This window comes from Nelumbo lutea, chromosome 7 (assembly GCF_056320005.1).
Source record: "Nelumbo lutea isolate HS-2025 chromosome 7, American lotus-T2T, whole genome shotgun sequence".
NCBI classification, from domain to species: domain Eukaryota; kingdom Viridiplantae; phylum Streptophyta; class Magnoliopsida; order Proteales; family Nelumbonaceae; genus Nelumbo; species Nelumbo lutea.
Genome location: NC_142690.1, coordinates 61,257,572 through 61,273,089, shown reverse-complemented (window position 1 = coordinate 61,273,089; position 15,518 = coordinate 61,257,572). Strand labels below are relative to the sequence as shown.

At 38.9% G+C, this 15,518-nt stretch overlaps 1 protein-coding gene across 2 annotated transcripts in view; it reads right to left on the bottom strand.

Moving 5' to 3' along the window:
- NUA (nuclear pore anchor) overlaps positions 1-14,131 on the bottom strand; it is a 110,236-nt gene extending 96,105 nt beyond the window's left edge. The window contains exons 1-6 of one of the 2 annotated variants that reach the window (XM_088953462.1): positions 13,502-14,131; positions 13,213-13,359; positions 10,743-10,841; positions 7,308-7,436; positions 7,098-7,190; positions 6,916-6,981 (exon numbers count right to left, since the gene is read on the bottom strand). In XM_088953462.1, coding sequence (XP_088809588.1) covers positions 6,916-6,981; positions 7,098-7,190; positions 7,308-7,436; positions 10,743-10,841; positions 13,213-13,359; positions 13,502-13,807 — 840 coding nt within the window. In that variant the 5' untranslated portion in view covers positions 13,808-14,131. The remainder of the gene's footprint in view (positions 1-6,915; positions 6,982-7,097; positions 7,191-7,307; positions 7,437-10,742; positions 10,842-13,212; positions 13,360-13,501) is intronic. The other variant, XM_088953463.1, reaches the window with a different exon arrangement.
- Between the last annotated feature and the right edge of the window lie 1,387 nt (positions 14,132-15,518).

Below are 15,518 nucleotides of genomic sequence, written 5' to 3'. Positions count from 1 at the left end.
AATTTGAATCAATTCAACTGTGATCCAATTTCTTTTCTTCTTTAAATTCTTTCAATAGGCTCTTCTTTTAAAACCTTTGTAGAACAAACGCATGTAGGTTATTCAAGACTTATTCAGCAACTGTGTTTAGTTCATTATCGATCATGTGTGAGAGCCAGTGAGCCACTATACATGGGATAATTGTCTTTGAAGTCAAACTTGGCTATGTCATCTAAGACTTCTGGCATAAAAGTGGCAAACCATATTAAGTACGCACTTGGTTGATCATCATCAGCATCATCTAAGCCTTGTTCCAACTATATGGTATTGGCTACATGAATCCTGTTTCGCCATTCCATTCTGTTTTGCAACATGGTAGCCTTTTTTTTTATAAGTACCAAGTAAAAATCATTCATTAAGGAACTGAAAAAAAAAAATCCCATAATACAACAGAAAGGCCCCTAAGGAATAAGAGGCCAAATATAAAGTTCAAGCTAAATCTAAACAAAAAGAAAGACTAACAAGTTACAAATTACAGCTCAGTCCTGGACAACCCCACGCTAACCGATCCTTAACACTCCTGCTCTAGCCAATGCGTCAGCCATCGAATTGCCACTTCTAAGTATCTTGGAAGAGTGACTAACATACCATAGGCCTCATTCCCCAAGGAATTTCTTCTCTGTTCTTCAACCAAAAGATAACTGTTTGGCAATCTCCTTCAACATCCACTTCCTTCCACCCTTTTAATGACAGCAACTTTAACCATTGAACAACAGCCAACAGTTCAGCCCTAAGAAGAATATTACCAGCTTCATCTCTCCCTACACCCCCAACTCCTGATTCCCCTAGATTTCCCAAACAACAGCCATCAAAGTTAGATTTAAGCCTTCCAGCCGCTGATGGGGACCACTGGGCAAGCCTCGGTGGTCTCATGCTTTGAAAGCTAGCAACTACCTGCCATTCTCTTAATTCACTGAAACACCTCTAATCTCTGAATTCTTCACAAACTAAAATCCAATGGGTCACCCTTACCATTAGAAGCTCACACACATCCTCCACTGTCTTGTAGTTTTCTTCAAAAATTCTTGCATTCCTCTAACTCCACAAACCCCAGAGTACAGCTCCTCTTACACATTGCCATAAAATCTTTTGCCTTCTAGTAGTACGCCTCATCCACCTTGGGTTGAAGAGATCTACAACAGCAGCCAGGGACACCCAAGTTCTACCATCCAAGGACAAAAAAAGCTACCATACAAGAGAAACAAAGGGACAGTGGAGCAAGAGGTGGTTGGTGCTCGCCCCATTCTTTAAGCAGAGGATACAAATTGTAAATTCTAGGAAAGGGTTCCATTAACAGCAGAAACTCAAACTCTCTCATCTCCACCTGAGGGTAGCAGTCTCATATCTTGAAGGGTTCCAAGTAAAGAAATTAACTCACCCAATTCATGATCCCTTACAACTCTCTTCAAACCTAAATCCCATCCACACCCGAGACACCCATTGTAGCAAGTTCAGCAATTGATTTATTTCTTAAGTTGGACAAATTGTAAATTCTAGGAAAGGGTTAGGACAAAGGAAGATCTCCCCACCAAATGTCTTCCCAGAATTTTACCCTGTGACCTAATCTGACACCATATCTTAAGTGTTGCAGAAGATGGGGAGTAAAATCAAAATTGACCATGTGCTTCTTGAAGACTGATTTCTGGCCGGGCCTGAGTCCCACCCATTTTGATGCAGCCCATAGATACTCTCGATCACCAAGAACAACAAAACCTCCCTCTCCTTGGAGAACCTCCAAAGCCATTTTCCTAACAACGCCTTGTTTTTCTCCTGCAACCTCCCTAATCCCAACCCTCCAGCCCACTTAGGCCTACATGTATCCTCATAATTCATAAGATGCCCATTATCTGCCCCCACATCCCACAAGAAATTTCACACTCACTTCTCTTGTCTTCGCACTACCTTCCCTGGGGCTCTAGAAACCAACAAGAAGTAAATCGGAAGATTGGGCAAAGTGTTATGGGGATCACAAACCTTTGTTTACAGGGGGTAACTGAGGCTACCCTTGATGTACCTATCCACTTTTAAATTAATAAAGTTTTCTGTTACTGATCAAAAAAAAGAAAAATTTGCATTACCATCTCCTTCCTTAATCCACTTGAATCCTTTTTTTAAGAGATAACGTAATTACATTAAAAACAGAAATAAAGGTATACATTTATGTCAGTTCACTTGAATTTGGATTTTTGTCTCCATGAAATCTCTTCCTTGACTAAAATTCCTTCCTCATTCAATCTCAACCTCCCAAAGCTTGACCCTCTTTCTCATCTAATTCATCTGTTTTGTTGGTTAGTTCCTCCTTTTCTTCCTCTAACCTCCCAAAACTTGAACCCTTCCCACATACCATTACCACATTCTACCATCCACGACTCCCCCACCTTATTAACAAATCCTAAATGAGTAAGCCACATAATCTCAAATCTAAAAGGTATAGGACATCTCACGCAAACCTCTTGGCTAAGGCAAATTGGCAAATGGTCAAATGTGAATCTAAGCAAAGTTCTATTAGTCAACCCATCCTAATGTTCCTCCCAATCAACTGATAAGAAAAATATATCCAGTTTCAAATAAATAGGGTTCACTTGGAAATTTGACAATGAAAATCTCGCCTGTACCATAGCTCCTCAATTAATCCTAATATCGCTCTCTCTTCTCCCACTCTCCTAAATTAATATATATATATATATATATATCATTTTCTAGCATATATATGAAAGTTTTTTTGATAAATGGTAAATATAAAAAATCATTTCTTTGTATTTTGTTGCTTTCCTGTATAAACAGTACATATGTTTTTAGCTTTTTTGACAATTTTTTATGAAACAAAAAAAATCTTACAATTTACAATAAAATTCACAATTCAACCTTCTCTACAACATACAAACGATTACAATCCTCAGCACACTGGGTGAGGCCAACAAGAATGCAGCATCTCACTGCATTTCAACATAAGGAAGAAACTTGTACCAAAGAACCATAACAGAATCTTGGACAGTGAACATATTATTTCAATGGTGAGAAAAAGAAAGGATCATTTGGTTAATTGGGAAATTGTCTGCAGAAGTAAAGAAGAGGGGGGTTTGGGAATTGGGAGGGTAACTAGAAAGAATCAAGCTCTATTAGGGAAATGGTTGTGGAAATGGCCTTTGGAAAGAGAGAGACTGTGGCATGAGGTGGTGGGAAGCATTCATGGGAGGTCAAAGAATGGATGGGATGCTGGTGTATCGAGGCAAGCTAACCTAGCAGCACCTTGGAAGGCTATTCACAACACCCTTCCTCAATTCCTCAATTTGAACAGGTATGAAGTTTGTTCTGGCAACTCTATCCTTTTTTGGGAGTATATTTGGGTTGGAGACTCACCATTAAAGGATTTGTTCCCTTCGCTTTTTTCTATTTCTTTGTACAAAAAAGAGGTGGTCTCAAAATTTGTCTCACCTTTGGGGACACCCTTAAATCCTACTTGGGATTTTGGGTATCGCAGAGGGCTTAGGGATGCTGAAATTGAGTCTCTTTCTTTGTTGCTTGGGTGTCTCAATCAGGTTTGTTTGGATCCCTCCAAGCCAGATAAGAGGGTTTGGACTCCTAGACCCAATGAAACCTTCACTTGTGCTTCTTTTTTCAGGTCCATCTCTCAACTTCCTACTCACCATCCCTTTCCGTCAAAAGAAATTTGGTGTAAGCCAGTCCCCCCCCAAACTATGGCTTTTTGTTGGGAAGTTTTCCATGGGAAAGTAAACACTTTAGACAACCTACAAAAGAGAAGACCTTTTCTCTATATTTCTCCTAATTGGTGTATCCTCTGTAGAGCTCACGGTGAGGATTGTTACCATTTATTAGTATCTTGTCCCTTTTCTGCAGACCTTTAAGCTTGGCTACTTTCGTTGTTTGGGGGTAGTTGGAGTCTACCAGCAGAAGTTCACATGCTCTTCAACCATTCTACCTTTTATTGGCCTACAAAAATAGGGAGAATTATGTAGAGATGTGCTCATGCTGCCTTGACTTGGACTCTTTGGGAGGAAAGGAATCTCAGAATTTTTCAAGATAAGGAAAGGAACAGCCAAGATTTGAAAGACTGTGTGTTAAACAGGGCAATATATTGGCTGAAGACCTTGGAAATCTTTCATCAATTCTCCTTTAATGACATTTGGAGAAATTGGTCAGCAGTAGCAAGGTGTTCATCTTTAAAGGCCAAATCAATTACAAGCTGGTCTCCTCCACCCAAAGGCTCAATTAAGTTGAACTTTGATGGAAGCAGCATGGGTAATCCAGGATTATCCGAAGTGGGGGGTGCTTTGAGAAATGAGAAGGGAGAGATTTTGTTGCTCTACTCAGGTCCTTTGGGAATTGGGAATTCCATCAGAGCAGAACTTTTAGCTATTGTACAAGGGGTCCAATTTGCAAACCAGCTGAGGGTACAACATCTAATAATCGAAGGGGGTTCCAAAGTGGTGGCGGGTTGGTTAAAAAATTCTGAAGAGGTTATGTGGCGATACAAGAATGAAATGAAGAATTTTAGTTGGTTGACAAGGAATATGTTGGTCACTGTACAGTGGGTGGGGAGATCAGCAAATACCTTGTCAGATGTGTTAGCTAAGCAAGGGGTAAATAGGGAAGAATTATTTTGGGCTCAGTTGTGATTCTTGTTTTTCTTTCCTAGTTTACTTGTAAATTTCAAGGAGGGGCTGCAGCTCGCGCCTCTCGTTGGGATGATGTATGAACTCACTCTAATTTGCTTATGAATCAATAAACTTATTATTATTCATCAAAAAAAAAAAGAAAAAAGAAAGGCTAATGGGAGTATCATCATCTCAACAAAGAGGCTAAAACTCTAACTACCAGAGTGAACATATCATTTAGCTGGTATGGTCCGTTCCGTATAGAGAGATCTAAGGTGATATGTTACCCAGATATGTCAAGGACAAACCTGGACATTGCATCAGATGCAAAACTTATACTAAAATTGAAGTATCCAAAATAATCCATCACCCTTGCACAGATAGCTATCCTACCTAAGGTGTTGTGAAGCATCCCTCTCAAGATAGCTTGTTTTATTGTGACCCACTATATGTTTAACGCACCTCTTGTTTTTGTTTGCCTCCCCTAGGGCAAGTTCCATCATCATCACTATTGATAAATTCTTCTTGATATGGCTTTTTTAATCGGAAGCAGTGACAATTAAAGGAGATTACAATACACCAATCATCCCAAAACTAATGCCCACAAACAAAAAATATCTTACTAAGCCACCCAAAATAATTGTCCTCTATTCTTCTTGATATGATAAACAATCAGGGCAAAAATAAGGACACACAGGTAAAACAACTGTCGGTGTTTTGAGGAAAACCTTATTTTCACCATCCTATCCAAAATGTTCCACATCACTTTCTGCCTCCACCACTAAACCCCATTCTAAAACGAGGGGACAAAAGGGTCAGCCACCAAAGAATCAGAAGTAGCCCTTCCACTCTCCTTTCCCTTCTGTTATCAAGACCATTAACAGCCTAGAAAAAGGGAAACATTGATAGAAGAAGCAATTATATACAGCTAACACCACACTAATATATGGTTTTTTACGTAATGCATTCCAACACATGCATGAGACATAAAGTTCAATAATATTCTATGATGGCTATAGCAAGGTTCAAAATATCGATACAACCGATACGCCGGTAGGGGCGTATCGGGCAATATCAATAGTGTTTTTTTGCCTTTTTTTATTTTTCTTTCAAAGCCGGTTCAGGGGGGGCGGTTTAAGGCTCCTCCACCCCCTGAACCGGTCAGAACCCCAATACACCCCCTGTAGGGGCGTATCGGGAAGCCACCGGCACGATACGTATCAATACTTTGAACCTTGGGCTATAGATGGCCCAGTCTCAGCAGTTGCATAATGAAGCTTAGCACTGAGCCACCAAAAGAGGTAAAGTCAACAGAAAGGCCAATTACAATGTAGCAAAACCTAGCACTGAGAAATTCGGGCAAAAGGAAAGTGGTGAGAGTCCTTCTGAAGAGTAATGAGAAGAGAAAAGATAGAGTAGAGGAAAAACGAGCAGGTTGAGCCTTCGTAACGGTGTATGCATGGTAGAAGATTTGGCTAATGTTCAATAATTTATAGCATCTATATTGAAGAGGTGGTGGCCTTTCCTTGGAAAGGTGGTGCTCTGCCTTTGAGTAGGTCTTCTGTTTGGATTAGCATACGTATTGAAGCTAACTGGAAGTTGCTTAGGCAGGCTAGTATTGAGTCGTTTTGGTATAGTGACTGGTTCATCGGTGCTTTTTGGGCAGGGCTGACCTTATATATCACCGTTTTCTGAGTTTTCCTTTTGAAGACTTAGATCCATATACTTCATGTAAACATCTTTTTCCTGTATAATACATTTCCATTTTACTATCAAGAAAAAAGCAGTGTAAGTGTGTAACCAAGCTGCAATGCAACAACCATCCATTTTAAAGCAGAAAAGGAACACCAACATGCTAATCACATTCACAAGACAGAATTCCACATAACAATGAGAAGATCAACACTAATCCAATCTAAAGACAAAAATAGTTGTTGTAAAACTCAAAGATTCCACTTAACTAAAATGCCAATAATTTATAGCTGTCAAAACAAAAGAAACAGTTAAAAGGCAATATATAAAATGGGTTAGAGAGATAATGCATCAAATCAAATATGCACCTTAATTAATGCCAAGGAATTTGAAAAAATAAAAGGCTTCATCATAACCAATTATGTTCTTTCTAGAAACCATCAGTATACCATTACCAATTTCAAAGCATGAAACAGAAAAATGCTTATCTATCTCTCAAATAATTGGGTCAAAGAAACCACCACTTATGTATGCAATATTGATACATTCAATATCATGCTGAGCTTACAGTTGAAATTTCAGCAGACAAGCGCTCTTCATCTGTTGCAGCAGCATCTTTGATTGAGCACAACTCCTTCATAAGAAATGCAAAAAATTTACATAATATAAATAAGTAAGAAAGCATTTAAGAATAAAAGAGAATGAAATTACATAAAAAAAAAAAAAAAAAACTGATTAAGCAAATAATACCTCCTGTGTAGACTTCAGTTTTGCTTCCAGCTCTCTCACTCTTTCTTTATTCCACTTTAAAGAGCTTGAAGATTCATTCAATTGTCTCTCAACCTGAAAATGGATACAAAAACAATGGAACACATAAAAAGCTGGTGATGGAATGGGAATTATAAATTAGACACTTGCATCAAAGCTGGTATTGGAAGGAAATTATAAATACCAACTTACATCAGCCAGCTTAGCTGACATATCTGCTTCATACTCAGCATGTGTTTTACGAAGCTCAATGAGACTGCCAACTTTGGCAGTTAATTCCTCATTTAGCCAAGCATTATGCTTCTCAATGAGTTCTTTCTCCTACTCCCATCCAAAATTTAAACAGTCAACATTAAAACCAAAAAAAATATATATAGAACATAAAGGAGATACTCAAAATGCACAAACAAAGATCAGAAGACAAAAAATGCATTTTAAGTAGTATTAGTCTAAGAACAAGCAAAATGACACTATTTGGAGCTTTTTCCTATCCCTTTTTTCGAATAGGTGGAAACCTCCGGCAGATGTGAAGAGCTTATTCCTCAACTCATTTTCCTCTCCTTCAGAGAAAAGGGAAGGTGCTTCTTTTGGTAATCGAGGAAAACAAAGAGAAGGTGCTTTGGAGATGGACTAGGGATGCTACACTTCAGTGTTTGAGGGAAGAAGGGAATGCCCAGTCTCTTCAAAGACAAGGAGAGAAGTATAGAAGAAGTCATTGACAACATCTCAATCAAAGTGGTGCATTTAGTGAAGAACTTGGATTTATTCTCTGATTTCACAGTGGATGACATCCTTAGAAATTGGGGGCAAGTGGCAAACTCTTATGGCTCTTGCATGGATAATCCTGGGCCTTCTGGTATAGGTGGAGTTTTCAAGGATGAAAATGGAAACATAAGAGTTATTTTCTGGACCTCCAGGAACAGGAACCTCAATTTAGGCAGAGACTTGGGCAGCACTTACAGACCTAAGAAGAGCGGATACAAGGAATATGAAAGAAGTTGACATTGAAGGGAATTCAAAAACAATCATTGGGTGGTTAAAGAATGAACAGAAGATAACTTGGCATCATAGATATATCTTCAGGGAACTACAAAGAATTGCATAGGAGTTGCAAGAAAAGTGAATTGGGTTCCAAGGGCTGCCAATGGGTTGGCAGATGAGTTAACAAAGCAAGGGATATCAAGGGAATAGTTGTATTGGAGCCAACTAAGCATTTTTTTTATCAATAACTCTGAAAAGATTTCATTAATTAGAAAACTTTTAGGATACAACAAGAAGTTGTGAAAGAAATCAGCTTTAGTAAGCTGACCCGGGACAGAATTACAAATGTGCCCAAAACATATGTGTTCTTTGAACCCCTTGCTTTGCTAAACTATCTGCCAAACTGTTGGCAGATTTCCTAACCCATCCCACCTGGATTGGCATGTTCCTTGACATCAATTTAAGTCTTTGGAAATCATTCTTCAACTGCCATGTCACCCCTCTGCCCTTGTCACATCACCCTGCTCCACAGGACCGGAGTACAAAGAAATAATGTTTCCATTTTCATCTCTAGTGCCCCCCCAATGCCTGAAGGGCCTGGATTACCCACACAACTCCCATCAAAGTTCAGCTTCTTCCAACCATCTGTTGGAGGAGACCATAACTCAAAAAACTCAGTCTATTAATACCCAACTCTTTAGCCTTCTCAACCCCATATGCTGCAGCTAGAAACTCTACCCTTGCCACATCACCCTGCTCCACAGGACCAGAGTACAAAGAAATAATGTTTCCATTTTCATCTTTAATGCCCCCCCCAATGCCTGAAGGGCCTGGATTACCCACACAACTCCCATCAAAGTTCAGCTTCTTCCAACCATCTGTTGGAGGAGACCATGCCTCAAAAAACTGTTGTCGCGTAGATGAAGAGGCAGCAATAAGTCCCCAAACCCTAAAAAAGACTTCGACCTTAAAAGCTGAAATCAACTTCAAGCTTTTTACCCGATGTGCCACCCTCAATGTGGTGGCCAACTAAGTTAGGGGTTATTGTCATTTTGTAAGGAGTTTATCCGAGGCTAGTCTACCTATTTGGGTTCCCTATCCTGTTGTACTCACTTTTACATCAATTAATAACATTCAGTACTGTCACATTAAAAAAAAAATACACTATGACATTAGCCATGATCATCCAAATGAATATTTCACTGAGAAAAAGTATAAATTTTAAAAGACAGATGGGTTTGGTTTCAATAGTAAATATAAAATGAATTGGAGATATTCGTATCATGGGGTCATTGCCCGGTGTAATGGTAAATTCTTGGGCTGACACATGTCATAATGCCGGTTCATGTATGAGAGTGGCCACTTTGTGCATAATAAGTAAAACGCCAAATGTTAAATCTGTATCCAGTGCACCCACCCAAGACCCCAGATAGTTGGACAATAATTGGTAATGGCCTTATTTTATCTTCTTTTCTCAACAACAGAAGTCATATTACAATGCATTTGGTTGCGAAGAAAATACAAGAAAGGAAAATAAAATCATTAAAAAAAGTGACTCTCCTTTGTTTGGATTACAAGGGAAAATAATATAGGGGTGCAACTTGAGTGGGCCCTAAGCCCAGATCAACCCAGCCCAAAATTTTACAGGGCTATCCTTGGATCATCATCATCTAAGCATTGTCCTAACTATATGGGGTTGGCTACATTTTTTTAGCATCATCTAGAAGGCATAATTTATGAGAAACATAGGGTCAAGTCTGAGAGCAGCAGCTTCATCTGAAAAAAGCCAAGGCTAAGACCATATCCAGTCTACCCCTCCCAAGACCCCAGATAGCTGGGACCAACATTGGGTAATGACCTTTTATCTAGTAGGCACGAGAAAATCATTAAGAAAAGCGGCTTTCTTTTGTTTGGATGACAAGGGAAAATATAGGGGCACAACTTGGGTGGGCCCAACCTAAGCCCAGATCAACCCAGCCCAAAATTTTACAGGGCTACCCCTGGATCATCATCATCTAAGCATTGTCCCAACTATTTTGGATCAGCTACATTTTATGAGAATCATCTCGTAGGCGTAAAATGTGAGAATGTGGGTTCGAGTCTGAGGGCAGAAACTTTTTTGAAAAAGGCCAAGGTTAGGACAATATCCAGTCTATCCCTCCCAAGACCCCAGATAGCTGGGACCAACATTGGATAATGACCTTTTATCTAGTAGGCATAATTTGCATCCAGTTAGCAACGCCAATTAATGGAACTACAATAAGGGATTACAATTACCTGAATTGCTTCTTATTCAAGTGTCTATGACATTTGGCTAAGTGCTAAACCTGACAATCCAATTGCAATATGATCCATAGCCCATGCAAACCTTCAGAGAAACATGGTGATGGAAATTCTTTCAAGGTAACAGAAAATTCCAGTATTAGAAAATTGTAGGATCACCAAAATATGCCTTTTTACTTTTCTAACTAAGCATTCTTCAGAAAAATACACCCAAACAACATGCTAAAACAGAACCCCGCAAATGTGAACTAAATCAAAGATCTGTCATCATAAAAATAAAAAATAAAAAATTAAAATCAGCATTCAATGTAAAACAGAAATTTAAGAAGTGACACCATAAAAGTGGAAGGACACTCAATTAACCTGTGAGAGACGAGAACACGCATCACGAGAACGTGCCAACTCTGCCATACTATCCTGCAACCTAGCCTCTCTTTGGGAAGAATTCTCTGTCATGCCAACCTTCACAACAAGAGAACAAAAAGAAAAATAGAACCAATTGAATAACACACAATCGGAGTTTTAGAATGAAATAGTCAATTTGATAGTGAGACTGAAATGTTGCATTTCACTCTCTCTCTCTCTACAATAGTAATAAATGCTAATGTCTTCTTCATTATTTCTGTATATTCCAATTCCTGAATTTCTGGGACTTCTCAAGCTGATGCAATTGAAACTCAGCATTAGCATTAATGGAGGCAAATCCAGTTCACAAAGTTGTTGATATGCCCATTTTTTGTTTTCCATTTAGAGGAGCTTTGGGATAAAGTGATTTTACCCTATTTTTATCTATATCTACCATATATGTACCTAAAACAGTAGAATTTACCTATTTTCTCCTTTTAATGAAATACTTTACCTTTTTCTCAAAAAAAAATAGAATTTACCACTCTTGCAATAGAAGTCTAAGGCGATATAAGCAAATCTAACTTGAAAGACAAATAATTCATATACAAATATACAATTGCTCTTTAACCTGCAAATGATGGAAAAGGAACTTAATGTTTGGTCGTAAATAGCATAAATAAATCATTTTCAAGTAAGGGCTTTAAAACAGTCTCCTTTGACAAAACCAATTATAATATAAACAAAAAAATGACAAAGTAAAAAACTAATTCTTAATTGAATTTATTCGAATCATAGTGAACCACAAGAATCGTGCAAATGACAAAATTTATGAATCAAATCATAAGATTCAAATAAAAATCTAGAAAGTTATCCAGACGTAAGATTCAAATTGAAACCCTTGAGATTCACAATTCAAATTGTGAATCATATCCTAAATCTTAAGATCTTGACAACATTGTTTGGGATTTGAGTTTCAACAATTTCTATATTAATTGGAACACCAAGATCTTTGTGTCCCCACATGATTTAGCTCTCAGAACTCAAAACCAATTGGGCACAAGGACACGGTTCGGACTGAATTACTTACCTGCTTAGAGGATGGTTGAGACTGGAAGTCCAGGATTCTCTCTTAGGTTAAAGATCTTAATCTCCAAGGAGATCCACAAGTGGTAGTAGGCAGGAAGCATGGTATCAATTCGGGGTCCATGACAGCATATATATACAATCAAAGAGGTTGAATCTTTGGCGAGAGCTCTCAATTCTCACCTCAGTGGGTTCTAAGATCAGCAAAAAGCATGACTGACACCAAGAGTAAAACCAGGATTACTCTTTTGGAGTTACAAAAAAAAGGAGGGAGGTTTGGAGCTAGCTTTTATCTTCCTTGGAGGTGCCAATTTACCTTTTCTTGTTCTGTACCCCTTACTTTTTATGGTATAAAGCACAAGGCTCCATAGGATGCCACCCTTTTTTTGTTCAGTAACTGATCAGAGAACCTTTATGAATCATGAAAAAGTGAAAAGGAGTATAAAGGTTAACATACAAAAGCAACCCAATTAGGAGGGAAAAAGTTAGCACCACCTTGACACTCTTCCCCCAAAGATACCTGAAGCCCAGATACAAGAAAGAGATAAGTGACCCTTAAAAACTGTGGTTTATGTCCCAATACAAAGCATATCCAGTTGCTGTTTCCCTAACCTGTGAATTGTAATGCATTGGCTGCTTTGTGCACCCTTACAAACAAGAGGTTCATATAAGAAGCCTCCTTTAGAAACCATGATGGTTGATATAATGTTAAAATCTCAGACTAACAAGCATGGGAAGGAGATTTCAAGTTCCAAACAGACACCTTGTGCCCAAAAAAAAAATCACTGAAAGTTATGTCTTTATCCAGTCCCCTCCCCAGACCCAGATAGTTGGAACCAACATTGGGTAATGGGCGTCTTTTTTTTCATTGGCCATGACTGAATGAGGAGCACCATGACAGCTACGATAATCCATTCCTTTTCAAAAACACACACATTGCAAAATGATTCCATATCTTCATGAAAAATTGGGCAAATAAAGCATGAATTGCAAATTCTTCGGCCAAGTGAGGATAGACGGATTAATTGTGGATATCCAGTCCCCTAGAAATAAGGTGATACATCCTGATTATCTCATTTAATATCAACGACCACATGAATAAGAATGTGTTTGTGGATATATTTGGAGCCCAAATCCATTGATGAAGTATCCGTGCACCCTCACCTCCAATAAAAATGTTACATGGAATGATACTATTGAATATTTTTCGATTGTCCAAAATAAGTTAAATGTTTTTAAGGACTGGTTTCATCAAATGCCAGCAACGCGGACAAATTTTAGTCAATCCTTGTTATAGGATGCTATCGTGCTTACGTTCATTGTGCTTCTCAGGTTATAAAGAAATAAAGAAGAAAGAAAATTCATGATTAGAGGGATAAGCAACGCCAAGTCGCCAACTTACAATCTTGTCCAGGTAACTCTTAATGGTAGCATTTTTCTCGCTGATCTCTAAATCCTTCTGCTCCAGCAATTCAAGCAACTGACGCTTGGACTTATGAAGCTCGGAAGCTTCAATGGACAACTTCTCAATCTCTGCATCTTTGCTAATCTGAAAATGAAGCAGTAAAACAACATTGGAGAAATTTTGGAAAGATGAAAGGTGATTATTATAAACACCTATTTTCGTTTAAAGAATTTAATTCTTATTCTTATTATCCAACAAAAAAAGTGATGGTAAAATATGCTCTTACAGCTTTCAGGTGAAGCTGGTGTTTATCGGCCTGAACTTCGGCAAGCTCTGAGACCTTTTGTTCGAGAGTAGCATTAAGCTGGGCATTTTGGGACTCAAGCTTAGCAAACTCTGAAGAGAGGGAAATGTATTTCTGTTCGAGGAGGGCGCAGGTCTGCTCGGCGGTGATCGAAGCGGAGTCTGCCTGAGCTTTTACGGTCTCCAGCTGGCGATGGAGATCTCTAATGAAGGAATCGGCCTTCTCAGCAACGAGAGAAGCATCATGAGAACATCGCTGGAACTCCTCCTCCGAGAGGAACAGCGGCATCGTATACCCTAGAGGTCTGATCAGGAGAAAAGGACAACGCCGAGAAAAACCAACGCAAGGAAGTGGCTTGGGTTGTCCGACAAGCAAATGAAGCGTTTGGAAATGGATGCAGAGAGTGATTTAATAGAGATGGGAGAGAGTGAGAGAGAGAGAGGGAGAATAAAATGAAAGGAGGGAAGAGGATGAATTTGGAGAGTTGGAGGGATACCAACACAACACTCTCACCGCCCTAAGCGAGGATGCACGAGTCAGCCAGCATTCAGCAAAGCTGCAACCCAAGTAGATTCGAGCAACCGGACCTTCGAGCCCATAATGCTTTCAGATGGGTTTGATGGATTTGGGCTTGGTTAATATTTAACATTTAACAAGTTAGCGACTTAGGTTGAGAAAAAAATCGAAAAATCGAACCGAGCTAAAATTTGATCAAAATCCAATCGAAAATTTGATTAATTGAATCATTCGGTTTAGTTTTGGTTCGGTGTTTTTAAAAAATCGAATGTATTAATTTGATTTTGGTTAATTAATATAAAAAACTGGCAATTAATTGAATCCACCAATATATTATAAATTAATAAATATTATATATATATATATATATATATTTTTATATATTATAAATTAATAAATATATATTTATAATATATGATATATTATTTATTATTTAAAATATAATCTTTTATATATTTATAATTTTTTATTATATATTATAAAAATTAAAAAACCAATGACCGATTAATCAGTTGATCGATTGGCTTCAATTCAATTTTGATTACTGAATTTTCAAAAAACTAGTAGTATCTATCTAATTACAAAAAAAAAAAAAAAATCATTGTTCAGTTAACTGAACCATAAGCACCCCTAACTAGGGTCGTATGTACGAATTCATGCAGCTATTTTATGGGTCGGGTTAAAGTGTTAAACCTGCATTGAGCCGACTCTATCGGTTAGTGTCGGAGCAACCTTAATCGACTATTTAGGTTCGGGATGAACTCTTTCCCTCGTTGATAATGGCAGATAGCGCATTCTCACTATACTCGAGAGATTAGAGGTCTCCAACCGAAATTTCTCTTCTACTCTAAGGGCTTTTTAATGGGGCGCTTATGCTAGGTCGGGCATAACTGCCACTGAGCTCCTGTCACAACCATTACCCGCCAGGGCTGCGCAGGTGGCCGTTGTGACATACTTCTCGCTTGGGTGAGTGACACATCTCCAAAGTGGCAGGCACGCCTTTGCCTGCTGAGAGATGTGGACGCAGACTGTCGAAAGGACGGGGACTGCATCGTCAGTAACGGATATGGCGCAGTCTAATCGGTATGGCCTGTCAAACAGAAGCTTCCTGAGGAGAGCTCATGCGGCTCATTCCCGAGCTACTTTATAGCGGGCTTGGGACACTTCAGGATTACCCTTAATAGAATTGGTCCTTGGGATGACTTGTCTGCTTGGGAGCTCGAGCAAGCTAATAACTTCAGCTCGTGAGCTAAAGTTGCCTCGGAGTATTTCTTTGAAGGTAGCTTGGGGGACCTGGAGCTCGTGTTGTGGCAAGCTCCTCCTTTTGTGAGCTACAATGTAGTGAGCTGCTTTATGGGCCCGTCACTTGGTCGCGCCAAGCTACAACGTTGAACTGTCGCTCATGCTAACTCAGTGTCCATGTGTCGCTGTTGCCCCCCACTCCTCGAGTTGAGAGCACTGTCTTAGCGCGAGGAGTTCATGA